The 14,384-nt window shown below is 45.2% G+C and overlaps 1 protein-coding gene across 4 annotated transcripts in view; it reads left to right on the forward strand.

Annotated features, from left to right (window-relative positions):
* The window catches only part of LOC140904231 (uncharacterized), a 34,826-nt gene extending 21,749 nt beyond the window's left edge, over window positions 1-13,077 (forward strand). For 3 of the 4 annotated variants that reach the window (XM_073326671.2, XM_073326674.2, XM_073326673.2), the window contains exons 9-10: window positions 5,984-6,097; window positions 7,687-13,077. In XM_073326671.2, the coding sequence (XP_073182772.1) occupies window positions 5,984-6,097; window positions 7,687-8,438 (866 nt within the window). In that variant the 3' untranslated portion in view covers window positions 8,439-13,077. The remainder of the gene's footprint in view (window positions 1-5,983; window positions 6,098-7,686) is intronic. The other variant, XM_073326672.2, reaches the window with a different exon arrangement.
* The last annotated feature ends 1,307 nt before the right edge of the window (window positions 13,078-14,384 follow it).

A 14,384-nucleotide genomic window follows, 5' to 3' on the forward strand; every position in this document is an offset into this window, starting at 1 on the left:
TCCCCAGGGTGCAGCCTGGGACCATGGGACCGCTGTTGCCCCTTAACTCTCCAACCTGGGCTCTCTCTCGCAATGCTTTGCTAGTGACAAGCAGCAAACCCCTCCAGGCCCTGTGAACACTCAGCACAACGGCATGTGGAGCCCCACATGCAGCTAGATTTCATGAATGCTCCCAGAGCCACTCATGAATCACACAGAGAAAGGCACCAAATCCTCCCAGCTCCCAGCCCTGTACCTCAGGAATATACCGTCCTGCACTGCTCAAGACAAGCAGTGCAAATTTATTAATTCGTTCCCTACTTCATTTCATAACTGTCAGGGTGGTTAAGCACTGGAATAAATTGCCTTGGGAGATTCTGGAATCTCCATCACTGGAGATTTTTAAGAACAGGTTAGACACACACCTGTCAGGGATGGTCTAGATCAGTGGTTCTCAAACTTTTGTACTGGTGATCCCTTTCACACAGCAAGTGTGACAAAGCGGGACTGTTCTTAATGTTTCCTCTGAATATTGTGGGGGTGCCTCAGTTTCCCCTATGCAGTTCTAGATGGTGGGATAAGGGTATATGATCATTGCAGAGCCCTAGAGGACAGGTGTGTGCAGGGGTCTGGACACAGAGAATGGCCGACACCCTGTTTCCTGGCACCTGATGGCCTGGGCCCTTCCCCCCTGCAAGGTGAGAGCTAAAGGGTTGGAGAACAAAGGAATCAGGTGACGACCTGGCCCAGGAAAGGGTCAAAGCCGAGAGGAGGAGGGGCTGGAGGGGAGTCAGTTTGGAGCTGGCTGGGGACATGGAGTGAAGTGCAGACGTGGTTCTCTGGCTCACTGCCCCCCAAAATGGACCCGGCTGAGGGGTCCTGTTCTCTGTACCTACAAGCTGGTTTAGACCATGTTCCTGTCATCTAATAAACCTTCTGTGTTACTAGCTGGCTGAGAGTCACGTCTGACTACGGAGTTGGGGGGGCAGGACCCTCTGGCTTCCCCAAGACCCCGCCTGGGCGGACTCATTGTGGGAAGTGCACAGAGAGGCAGAGGATGCTGAATGCTCCGAGGTCAGACCCAGGAAGGTGGAAACCATGTGAGCTGTGTGTCCTGCAGACAGTCTGCTCAGAGAAAGGGGTCTTCCCCAGAGTCCTGCCTGGCTTCGTAGGGAGCAGTTCCAAAGCATCGCCCGGGGACTCTGTGACAGCAAGCCTCTGAGTGTGGACCCCACCCCCTATAAATTAAAAACATTGGTTTATATATTTAACACCATTATAAATGCTGGAGGCAAAGAGGGGCTTGGGGCAGAGGCTGACAGCTCGCAACCCCCCATGTAATAACTGTGCAAACCCCTGAGGGGTCCCAACCCCCAGTTTGAGAACCCCTGGTCTAGATAATACTTAGTTCTGCCATGAGTATAAGTAGGGGCATTGCGAGCAGATCGAGGGACGTGATCGTTCCCCTCTATTCGACATTGGTGAGGCCTCATCTGGAGTACTGTGTCCAGTTTTGGGCCCCACACTTCAAGAAGGATGTGGATAAATTGGAGAGAGTCCAGCGAAGGGCAACAAAAATTATTAGGGGACTGGAACACATGAGTTATGAGGAGAGGTTGAGGGAGCTGGGATTGTGTAGCCTGCAGAAGAGAAGAATGAGGGGGGATTTGATAGCTGCTTTCAACTACCTGAAAGGGGGTTCCGAAGAGGATGGCTCTAGACTGTTCTCAATGGTAGCAGATGACAGAACGAGGAGTAATGGTCTCAAGTTGCAGTGGGGGAGGTTTAGATTGGATATTAGGAAAAACTTTTTCACTAAGAGGGTGGTGAAACACTGGAATGCGTTACCTAGGGAGGTGGTAGAATCTCCTTCCTTAGAGGTTTTTAAGGTCACGCTTGACAAAGCCCTGGCTGGGATGATTTAACTGGGAATTGGTCCTGCTTCGAGCAGGGGGTTGGACTAGATGACCTTCTGGGGTCCCTTCCAACCCTGATATTCTATGATTCTATGAGTGCAGGGGACTGGATTAGATGACCTCTCAAGGGCCCTTCCAGTTCTATGTTTCTATGCGCTTTCCTAACATCTAATAACCCTGAGATCCTGCATTCAGTGACATCCCTGGTCCCTCCTACTCCTTACTACTCTGAACCCCACCAGCCCATGTGTGACACCTTCTTGGGGCGTCCAGAACTGTAGGTCATTGTCTTCTCCTCCTGCCTCAGGGAGAGAGGTGCTGGAGTTAATCTTTGTGTCCACTCCCAGTCTTTAGCGCCCCACAAAGAAACTCCTCAAGGTTCTGCCAGCTCTCACTTTGCCTTGCAGGTTAACCCTTGGTGTACACCTTTCCACCAACTCCCCTGAAGCACCCCCTGTAGTGTCCAGCCCCTGTCACTGGACACTCACAGAAATTACCAGGTCTGGTGCCCCCAAAGGGGCAGCGTACCAGCGTCTTGGAAGGTTACAACTCTGGAGCGGGTCCTTTATAACAACGCAGCACTGTAATCCCTTCATGGGGAAAACAGATATAAGTTTATTGACAAAAAACAGAGACTCAGAGATTCAAATGGGCAGTGAGCAAGGGTAATAAGAACTGAATTAGTTACAAATAAAACAAAAGTATGCAGTGTTAGGAGGCTTATTCCTTCACCCACTTACTTCCCTGGTCCTTCTCGCATGAACAGAGAGCAACAATACCCGAAGTCCAAAGGTGCAAACAATTCGATGTTTATTGGGGTGAACTTCCAGCAAGCATGATTCCAGTTTCCTTCCTTAGTATCCTCCTTCCCAGCTCTGACACCACAAAGCCTTACACCTGTGTCCCTGTTCCCATTCCTGCCCTTAGCCAAACATGATTCCAACTTCCTTACTCCCATTCCCTGTTCCCATTTCCCCCTTTAGCAAAACATGATTCCCATTTTCTTACCCCCATTCCCTGTTCCCATCTCACACACCCACATGCCCATGCCCACCCCCACCCACACCCCGTCACTTCCTCATTGACTACAGATTATATAGTAAAACTTGAGTTCCGCTTAGCTATACCTTAACCAATCATTTTCCTGAAATTTAACTAACCAATCCTAACATATTGTAACATGATTATGTAACCAATTATATCCCACCACCTCAATTAGTTTACACCCAGCAAAATTAATTATACAGCAGACAGGAACAATCACAGAACCAGACAGAGATTATACAGACAAACAACAGCAAAGTGGGAACTATAATGACAAAACAATACAGAAGTGAGGATTTCACATCCCAGCTATTGATAAGTGAGTTCTTGCCAGACAGGATGCTATCAAACTAAGTTTCCTTTTACATTTTCTAGGCACTTCCCTTTCTCTGGAGGTGATAGGAATACAATCCTGTCCTGATAGTGCCTAACAGCCCAATAGCACCTTATTTCAATGTGACTAGTTTGGAATGTGAGGATGTGACCGTTCGCTTCCCAGCTTATGGCTGCCTCTGTCGCTTAGCCAAAGGTCTTAGCCTAAGAACAGGGCCTCAGACTGTCACAGTAAGAGAAGGCCCTTACACCAGCAGACAGTGATTTTGATTCTTTCTTTTATACCTCTAGAACTAGCCAAGTGATAAGAATACACCTAAATTCTTAGAGTATAGGCCTTTACAGACAGGCCTGAATATCTATATCCTAACATGCAGTAAAACCTCAGAGTTACGAACACCAGAATTAAGAACTAACCGGTCAAGCACACACCTCATTTGGAACTGGATGTACGCAATCAGGCAGCAGCAGAGACAAAAACAAAACAAAATGCAAATACAGTACTGTGCTGTGTTAAACGTAAAATTACTGAAAAAATAAAAGGAAAGTTTAAAAAAAGATCTGACAAGGTCAGGAAACTGTTTCTGTGCTTGTTTCATTTCAGTTAAGACAGCATTTTTCTTCTGCATAGTAAAGTTTCAAAGCTGTATTCAGTCAATGTTGCATTGTAAACTTTTGAAAGGACAACCAGACTGTTTTGTTCAGATTTACGAATGTTTCAGAGTTACGAACAATCTCCATTCCAGAGGGGTTCGAAACTCGGAGGTTCTACTGTACTGTGCTTTCTAGAGACCAAGACTTAAACTTATCAAGATACAGTCCTCGTCCACTGCTTTATCTTGTCTTCAAAGCCTTTCTGCAGAGCTTGCTGGTTTCCGGTCAAACCAGGATCCAGAACGTTAACAAACGATCCACTTCCGCTAAGGGTGTTCTTTGGTGAAATGGATAACAAAGGGGATTCTTTTTCCTGCCTTTTATAGTCCAGTAAACCTCTGAAATGTATCCTTTTGAGGAGGACTATCAGCTAAGACACCTCTCCCCCATTGCTTCTTCTCCGGTGTGCTGTGCCCCGGTGAGAACGCTTGTGTAGCTCCGTTATGCCGACCGGAGAGCGCGTTCCCATCGACGTAATAAAACCAGCTCAATGAGCAGCAGTGGCTGTGTCGGTGGGAGGCGTCTCCTGCTGTGCACACGAGCGCTTATGCCGACAAAACTTACGTCGCTCGGGGTGTGTGGTTTTTTTCACACCCCCGAGCGACCAAAGTTTTGCCGACATAAGTGCTAGTGTAGACATGACCTTATGTAGGAAAGAGAGACCTTCCCTCCTGTCTGGAAGAAACCTGTTTCTCCCTTTGTTTGGTTAGACATTAAGGCAGAGGTCCCCAAACTGTGGGGCTCAGAGGAACGTTCGGGGGTGGGGGGCGGTGGCCCAAGCCAGTCCCCATGGGGGGCAGGGAGGGAGTGCCACCCAGCCCCGCCCCTGGCCCTGCACCTGGGCCCCTGTCTGTGGCTCCATTCCTGGCCCAAGGCCAAGGCTGGGAGTGGGAGAGGAGCAGAGTCGCACCCGGCCATGAGCCCAGCTGCCAGCCCCCACCACGGCTCTGCTCCCATCCTCAGCCTCGGTCCCTGGCCGCAGCTCCAGCCTTGGCCTCAGACCCACCCCCAGCCTTGGCCCCCTGTCCACGTCCCCACCCACCTGCTCCTGGCCCAGGGTGCAGGGGCGGACAGGGGAAAGGGGGAGGGGTGACCCTCAAAGTTTGGGGACCACTGTTTTAAAGCATAATATCACTAGGTATACATTATTCCTCATATAGCATCAGTGCACACATTTCACAATTCTCTGAATCATAGGACTGGAAGGGACCTCGAGAGGTCACCTAGTCCAGTCCCCTGCACTCATGGCAGAACCAAGTATTATCTAACCCATCCCTGACAGGTGTTTGTCTCACCAGCTCTTAAAAATCTCCAATGATGGAGATTCCACAACCTCCCTAGGCAGTTTATTCCAGTGCTTAACAGGTAGGAAGTTTTTCCTAATGTCCAACCTAAACCTCCCTTGCTGCAATTTAAGCCCATTGCTTCTTGTCCTATCCTCAGCGGTTAAGAACAGTTTTTCTCCCTCCTCCTTGTAACAACCTTTTATGTACCTGGAAACTGTGATCATGTCCCCTCTCACTCTTCTTTTCCAGACTAAACAAACCCAATTTTTTCAATCTTCCCTCATCAGTCATGTTTTCTAGACCTTTAATCATTTTTGTTGCTCTTCACCGGCTTTCATCTGATGCCTTACAAGAAACTTTTTGAATAAATTCTATTAAACCAGAGTGAGTTTGTCAGACCTTATAGGTGTTCCGGACACGGAGGAGTGAGCCACAACTGGGCCTCCGTGTCACAGCTTGCTCACCCATCCCGTCTTCCCTATGACTCTCTCTATGTCTCTGGATCTCTGTCAGTGAGCTCCCCTCTGAGTCCTCCGTTTCTGGGACATGGAGTTACCTTTTCTGTGTTTTTGGGATCCTTTCATGACGAGTGTCTGGCTGTGTGTTCCCATCAGAGATGGCAATAGTAAACCCCTCCTAAGCACAGTGTCCCGCGCCTTTGAGCGTTTGGGGAGCTGCATTACAATGGGCTGTTAAAATAATAGAACTTTTTTTTTCTGAACAAATTAAATTAATTCACCTGATCTTGCTTCTTTTTCTTCCCCTGAGCAGGGTTTCCTGTGTTCAAATCCGATGTGATCTCCCAGGTGAAACAAATGGAAGAGCCAGGGCCCCCGGTTCTCCAGGGCTTGGAGGAAAGAGAGATTCTGATGGCCACCTGTTCTGGTGAGGAATAATTAAATCCACTCAAAAGATGTTAGTGCCTGAAGGAAAGAGCTAGGATTCCCTACAAAAGCCTTGTGAGTTCAGGATTGTCCCCAGCGGGTGTCAGATCCTCAGGGCAGCTATCGCTCATGGCTTCCTACCCATCCTGACTCACACCTGGCAGGAACTCCCTCACTGGTCTCCCCTCCCCTGAATGTTTGGATAGGATGGAGGCAGACTTCACCTCCTTCTCTTTCTCCTACAGGGAAGAGTTTGGGGAAATTCAGTTCCTGATTTTTTTTTCTGTCTTTCCAGTTATTTTGGTTAACTCGCCCCTTTTCCATCCCTGAGTTAGGTCGATGTAAGCTGCCTCTTGTTGACTAACTCTGAACGTGTCTATGCTAAAATGCAGCCCTCACCCCACTGCGCTGACTTAAATGACTTAAATAATCCCAACTATACGTATAAAATGATGGAGTCTAAATCAGCTGTGACCACTCAAGAAAGAGATCTTGGAGTCACTGTGGATAGTTCTCTGAAAACATCCACTCAATGTGCAGTGGCGTCAAAAAAGCGAACAGAATGCTGGGAATCATTAAGAAAGGGATAGATAATAAGACAGAAAATATCATGTTGCCTCTATATAAATCCATGGTACACCTGCATCTTGAATACTGTGAGCAGATGTGGTCGTCCCATCACAAAAAAGATATATTGGAATTGGGAAAGGAGCAGAAAAGGGCAACAAAAATTATGAGGGGTATGGACCGGCTTTCGTATGATGAGAGATTAAAAAGACTGGGACTTTTCAGCTTGGAAAAGAGACAACTAAGGGGGGATATGAGAGAGGTCTGTAAAATTATGAAGGGTGTGGAGAAAGTAAAGAAGGAAGTGTTATTTGCCCCTTCTCATAACACACGTACTAGGGGTCACCCAATGAAATTAATTGGCAGCAGGTTTAAAACAAACCAAAGGAAGTATTTCTTCACACAACGCAGAGTCAACCTGGGAAACTCCTTGCCAGAGCATGTTGTGGAGGCCAAGGCTATAACAGGGTTCAAAAAAGAACTAGATAAACTCAGGGAGGATAGGTCCATCAATGGCTATTAGCCAGGATGGGCAGGGTTGGGGTCCCTTGCCTCTATTTGCCAGAAGCTGGGAATGGGCAACAGGGGATGAATCACTTGATGATTCCCTATTCTGTTCATTCCCTCTGGGGCACCTGGCATTGGCCACTGTCGGAAGGCAGGATACTGGGCTAGATGGACCATTGGTCTGACCCAGTATGGCCATTCTTACATTCTAATAATTCCCCCTTCGTGAGAGGTGTGGTGCTTAAGTCGATGTAATTATGTTGACGCAGTGCCAGTGTAGACACTGTGTTGCTTGCATGGACTGTTACTGCCTTTCAGAAGCTGTCCCACAATGCCCCACGCTGCCTGTTAAGTTGGTGCAAGCGCTCCTGGTGAGGACGTGCACTGCTGACATAAAGAGCCTAGCATGGACGTGCAAAAGCAATTTAATTACTGTGGAGGGTGTACGTCGACTGAACTTAGGCTGACTTAATTTTGTAGCGTAGACTCGTCCTGAGGTTTCTTTCTCTATCCCAGCAGGCGGTGGGATGCTGAGTGAGAATGTGGAGCAGAATCCTCACCAGGAACATGCTGAGCAAGTGGAAGCACATGGGGGATTATTGCAAGGATATCAAGGGAATGTGTCCAGGCATCATGTGCAGGGAAAAGCCTGTGAGAGTCAGCACAGGCCAGAGAGACAGCTGGAAAGTCAACCAGGGGAGAAAGTGGGTAAATCCCCTAATTGTCAGGAGACTCACAACAACTTCAAGGAAAGCACAGCCCAGCAGAGAATCCCAACGGGAGAGAGACCCTATAAATGCGCTGAGTGTGGGAAGACCTTCAGTTTGAGTTCAAACCTTATTAAACATCAGAGGATCCATACAGGAGAGCGCCCCTATGAATGCGGAGAGTGCGGGAAAACCTTCACTCACAGCTCACACCTAACTAGACATCAGAGAATGCACACCGGAGAGAGACCCTACGAATGCTGTGAGTGTGGGAAAACCTTTCGGTACCGCTCAGACCTTATCACGCATCAGAGAATCCACACGGGGGAGAGACCCTATGAGTGCTGTGAGTGCGGGAAAAACTTCAGCCAGAGCTCAAACCTTATTAAACATCAGAGGATCCACACCGGAGAGAGACCCTACGAGTGCTGTGAGTGCAGGAAGACCTTCACGCGGAGATCAAACCTTAATGCACATCAGAGAACCCACAAAGATGCAAGACCCTATGAATGCTTTGTATGGGAAAACCTTCACACTGAGCTCACACCTTACTACACATGAGAGAACCACCTTTTAATAACCTTTTCAAAGCCTGACAAAAGTTGTTGGGTTTTTTTGTTTGTTTGTTTTGCATTAATGCTTTTGTTAATTCCCACCTAATGATCTTTAAGGATATTGGCAGAATTATTTTTACTGTGGTCTCTCACCTCCCCACGTGAGTTGTCCACTTTTGTGTTTTGCTGCTCGCCCTTCCTTGGGATGAATACCGTGGTCCTCTCTATCAACTCCTATGAGTCATGGGAGAGCTAGTCTCTCTTGCCGGGAATGTCCATCAGCCAAGGCGAGGGAGATAAGGATGACCTTCATTAGCTACATTGAAGCACAGTCTATGTGGGCCTCACCTCCGCTAGGTTTTTCCCATGCAGTTAGCTAGCTCATGTTCACTATCCCAATGAAGAAGACAGCTACTCTTGCAGGAATGGGTGTGGTTAGCTAGGCTATTTTCTCATGAGCTGACCTCACCTTTTATGGCTTTTCATAGTCTAAAAAAGCCCAGAGCAGCACATTTGAATTGTTCCTCCCATTGCAAAGCGGTTGTGAGAGTCATCAAGTTCTGCTTTGAGGATAAATTGTCTCATTCTCTGCTGTTCTCACATTGCCCTAGGGTGTGCTGATGAGCAGTTATATACTTTTTTTTTACCATTTTTCTCATTTAAAATGTATTTAAATATAATAAAAAGAAGGAGCATGGGTGGGAAAAAAGTGTCTTTTCCACCACTGTGACACCCGAAGAAGGTGGGGAGAGTCAGAGGGATCCCCTCCTTCCCCATCAGCCCAGCAGCGTTAATCTCTGCACTGCTAAAATAGAAGGTCTTGTCTTCACATTCTACCCATCCACATCCTAGAGAGTCATGTGATGCGGCAGCCTCAGGTTTCTGTGCTTCGGAATGGTGCTTTGATTTCTTTGATCGTAAATCAGACTCATTCGGGCTGGAGATGAGTGTCACAGACCTGGAAGGGGAATTCCAATGGATCCCAAACACAGTGTGATCATACTGAGTTTAAATCCCAGTTTTCATCTATTGGCAAAGCCACTTTGGTCTCTTTCCTACTGAGTTGGGATTGTTCGCAGATGGGAAAGTTGGCTGGTTTTGCACTCCTTCCCCCCCCCCCTCCCATTCTGATGATGCTAAAGCTTTTGTAAATAACACAACTCACTAATGAGACAGTGGTGAGTGAAGGAGGTTTGAACGACTCAGAGAAGATGATGGGAGAATCAGTGGTCCTGCTTCTGAGTTATCGGATGTAACCTGCTGTGGAATTTCACGTTACATGACCCTAAATGTGTCTCATGACCTCTCTGTGAAGTGGGTTTTTCTCTCATGCCTGGAGGCCCTTTGGTCACACAACCAGATATTAATTTAGTTTGACAGGACGTAGCTCAGATTTACTGGGGACTTTGAGACAAATGACCATTTGCTAAAATAGTCATTTCTTAGTATATTTTTGCTTTCCTCCCACCTCTCCATTATGACACACAGGAAATTCAAGTGCAGTTCAGTCAACAGGATTGAATACTCCAAGCTATTTGGCATGCTAGCAAAGCAATAGTAGTGTTTTTAAGTCTCCAGTCTGAATTGGTGAGCAATAGCAGACCCCAGACTGTGCAACTAACTGAAGTAATTGCCTGCGATCACAATGCCATTCAGTTCTTTAGGTCAATATTATCTCAGATGATCCAGGGAGACAGTGTCATAGTATGTGGCTTTCAACTGGGCAAAAATCCCCATGTATTTTTCCCCCCCCAAGCACGTGTGACCCAGGCCCGACAGGAGGTTACTCCTGTGATTTGGGAAATACTGTCCCTAACTATGCAGATGTAGAGAAATAGACGTGGTGTTTTTGTTGAACTCACCCCTTGTACGTGCTGTAAATGTGTATAAAATGAAGTAAGTGTTGAATGTTATGTAGCTGCAGGAAAAAAAACTGTTTTCAAATAGAAATCCTACCTCTACTAGCTTAAAGAAATTCGGGATCCAGGTTTGTGTCCAGTCCCTAATTTAGACCTGTGCCACCAGATTAAAGAAAGAAATTGAGCATGCTTGGGAGAGACCATTCCTCACTAACACTCTTGAGATTTGGGGTGTAAATTAACCTTGACCAAGACCAAAGATTTGGCAAGAGTTCAGGTAGAAATGGCATGCAGCCAGTTGTTAGCTTACATCACAAAGTCAAAAAGCTCTGGTGAACGGTGCACAAGTCAAATTGTTTTAGAACACCATTTCCTAGTTCAGTGTCACTGATGGCCAAAGGATGCCATGCTTAGATCCGTGGACAATTGTCCTTTTCCATTTGGATCCAACGTTTCATGAGGTAACAAGAGAAACAGCTGATGTCTTCAGAGAACATTCTTTCCTCAAGGATCACAATCTGGCTGCCTGGTTGGACAACAACGACTTCCCTTTTGTGCAAGTGATGGCTACAGTGAGGGAATGAATTTGTCAGATTCCAAGTTGAGACTTCAACATACATAAATGTTGAGTCCTGATGCTATTCTTTTGTCTCATAGTTTTGCTCTTGTGTCTCAAGCATTTGTATCACTTCTCTTCCACCTCCTGCTACTTCGAAAGATTAGAAAGTGTGGAAATAGCATACAGGTGTTTGCTTGTGATGCAAATCTCGCTACATAGTGTGAGGCTCTTCTCTCCAAAACTTATGACAGAAGACCCAAAGTTAAATGAACCTGTAGATGTGGAAGAACCTATGTTGGGGTAAACATCAACTTGACATAAAAGTTCACTTGGTGGAAATGGGAATTAAAAGAAAACTGATGTATGATAAGATTTTGTAAGCTTTGAATATGTTGTTATAACCAGCGAAAATGAAATTAACCACAAAGATGGTGGTTAAAGAGTAAGAGACTAATTATGTGATCATTGGAAAACTGAGAGTTGTATATATATATTTGTTTTGTTAGTAATAAAGGAAATGATGGATAATCCTGAAAAGTTTATGCAATGTAATTTACCCCCTTCAGACTAAAGAGTTCTGAAGTAAAAACTCACTCCAAGTATTGGGATGGTGGATATGTAAGAGAAATACTTTATATGAGACTACAGACCCAGTATAGATGTCAATTGTTTCTATTTTGAATGGAATTTATTTTGATACACATCAAAGTGAATTTCTGTTAACTTGTCTTTAAGTATTTTTTTCTCTTATGTAACCTTTTATCCAGTTAGACTGCAAAAGTCACTGAGTACCCCTCTTCTTTTATTTGCAAAGGATGTGACATCTGTCATGAGATGTCCACATTTATTTGTAAGAGTAGTGATGCAGTGGGTACTTTTTCTGCTAAAACCTTTGCAACTAGTTATTTTTACAGGTGCTGAACCCCCTTTTCCTTTTGAGGCCAGCTCTTAGAATATTAACCCTGAGACCTGACTATGGAAACGTCCTCAAAACTTGTTTTCCTTTCACATTTGATACCTTTGGGGTTCACACATTCCCACAAAATTTGGTTTGTAACAATAGATATTATAAGAAAACTGCTTGGTTAAGGGAGACTTTTCCTAGCTGACATTAACCCAAAGTCTGTCTCATTCCAACTGGGTCAGGCCATGTTGTCTGTAGCCACAGCATATTTCACCCCTGATTTTCAGCTAGCTCCTTGGATTCGAGTTTTAGCATTTATAAGAGTTGATTATCTGCTGTATTAATCTGATGATTTGGCTCCATTGATGACTTGAGTCCAATGCAGTGGCATTAGTGCTTTGATTTTTGTGATTTGATCTTCACTGTATTGTTTAATACAGTTTAGTATTTTTATAGTAATATATAATTTAGCATTAGTACTAAGAGTTCTCGGTTTTATTTGTTGTTCATCCACCCTATATATTCCTCCTTGAGTGTCGGCTTTTGTTAATAGTCATCAATTCCCTCCTTGGAATTTGTATAGGGAATGAGGCAGGTGTGAGCATGGCAGGCCAGGGGCCAGCTTGTGGCAAGTCCCCCATGTCTGAACTGGACACTAACAGATACTAGAATCTGTCTTGTGGGATACTTTTGATAAAATAGGTATTAGACTGCTAAGAAAGTGTTTAATGTTTAGACTCTGTTGAATGCCATGCATTAATCTTAGTTGTTCTATCTATGTTCCATGTTGTAATATAATTCCATGTTGTAATATGTTGAATGTGTGTCGTGTGAGCCTCTGTGACTGTACGTATCGCCATATAGGAGGGGATATTAATTAGTGCGAATGGCTGCTCTTCTACAGAAATTGTTCCCCCTTCCCCAGCCCCCCTATTGCCAGACGGGCTATGGTTGGATCTTACAACTGGAAACTCTACATCAACGAAAGGACGAAAGACTTGTTCCATTCTCATCCCCATGAAGATGAGTTCTGCGCATGGACTCATCCCATCAACTGACTTTAAAGCTCAGAACACATGGCAGGAGGGAGATAAATACCCCAAACAAAAGGAACTATGGATCTCAATGATGCTTGGATTCTTGGGGGGGCAGGGAGGAAAGGTGTTTCTAGACATAAGTAAGAGATCCCCAGTTGCTTAGTCTGGGTTAGTCCTAAAGGAGAAATATGGCAGAAACCGAAGACTGTGTAACTCATTTGTGCATCTGTGTTTGCTTGCTTCAACCTTGTAGGTAACTCTCTGACTTCTTTTTCCTAGTTAATAAACCTTCATATAGTTTACTATAGGAATGGCTACAAGAGTTGACTTTGGTATAAGACCTAAAGTGTAATTGACCTGGGATAAGAGACTGGTCCTTTAGGATCAGGGCTAATCTGAATATTGCTGTGATTCTTGGTGTAAGAGGCCACCCAGAGGAAATGCAGGGGGGCGAGGTGAACATGTGGGGTCATGTGCCCGCCCCCCAGATTTGCTGCTTGGCTTGTACTGAGGATGCTCACACAGACTGAGCATGCTCAGTAGCACTGCTGAAGCCAGCTGCCCTAATTCTGACCCCCACTATTAGCAGGCGCGGGTCATTTCTGGGGCTGTTTATCGCAGAGAGATGCTCACCAGGGTGGCAAGACAGACTGGAATACCCAAGGGGACTTTCTGTGAGGCAGTTCATAGGCCTGAGGACTTTGCACTTGGTGCAATAAGTTTAGGACTCACAACCAGTTTGCGGTTTGTGCCCTGTTTTTTACAGTTTTCCCCTTTTCCCCCACCCCCTTTGCTTTGGAAATGGAACCATCTGCAGTAAAAGATGAGAATGAGCCAGTTGGTAAAGGGCATCAAAATGCCTTCTGGGCTAGAAGTCAAAATAGCATTGAACACTGATGATGTCTTGTTTATAGTGAGAGGAGCCAGAAGCCTCATATATATATAGAACAATGGATTTTGGGATTTAGATAGCTATCAGGCTTCAAAATGAACTATGATGAATCCAAAATGTTAGGAATTAATATTCCCCAAATGTAAAAACCAAACTGTCATCAGCTGCATAAATTTAAATGGGTAAAGAAATATTTAAACTGTTTATGAATAAATATGGTGGAGAAACATACAAATCATTCTAAGGCAAATTACCCTCCAATGTGGAATAAAATAAGAAGACCCAGGACAATGGAACAAACAGGAATTTTCTTGGCTAGGTAAGGTAGCCTCGGTACAGAGGAATTGTCTTTCCAAAGTTGTTGTTTTTGTTTCAGTGCACCCTTGTTGGTATCCCTGCCATGACCTTGAAAACATGGAAGTATGTGCTATTAAAATTCAGATGGAAACATAAAAGACATGGGGTGCGTTCTAAAATTCTGCATAAGCCTCCAAAGTGGGATGGAGTAGATTTCCCTGATTTGACTGATTATGATGATGCATCACAATTAAAAGATGTGATCAACTGGATTAACAATTGTCCATCCAAGCACTGAGTAAAACTCAAAGAAGACTAGAGCCCAGCCCAGATACAGCTATTCCTAGCAACGGTTGGGTTCAAAACAAATGGAGCTAACCAAAAATAAAAGACCACCCATTCATC

The sequence above is a fragment of the Lepidochelys kempii genome, chromosome 28, assembly GCF_965140285.1.
Source record: "Lepidochelys kempii isolate rLepKem1 chromosome 28, rLepKem1.hap1, whole genome shotgun sequence".
Lineage (NCBI taxonomy): Eukaryota > Metazoa > Chordata > Testudines > Cheloniidae > Lepidochelys > Lepidochelys kempii.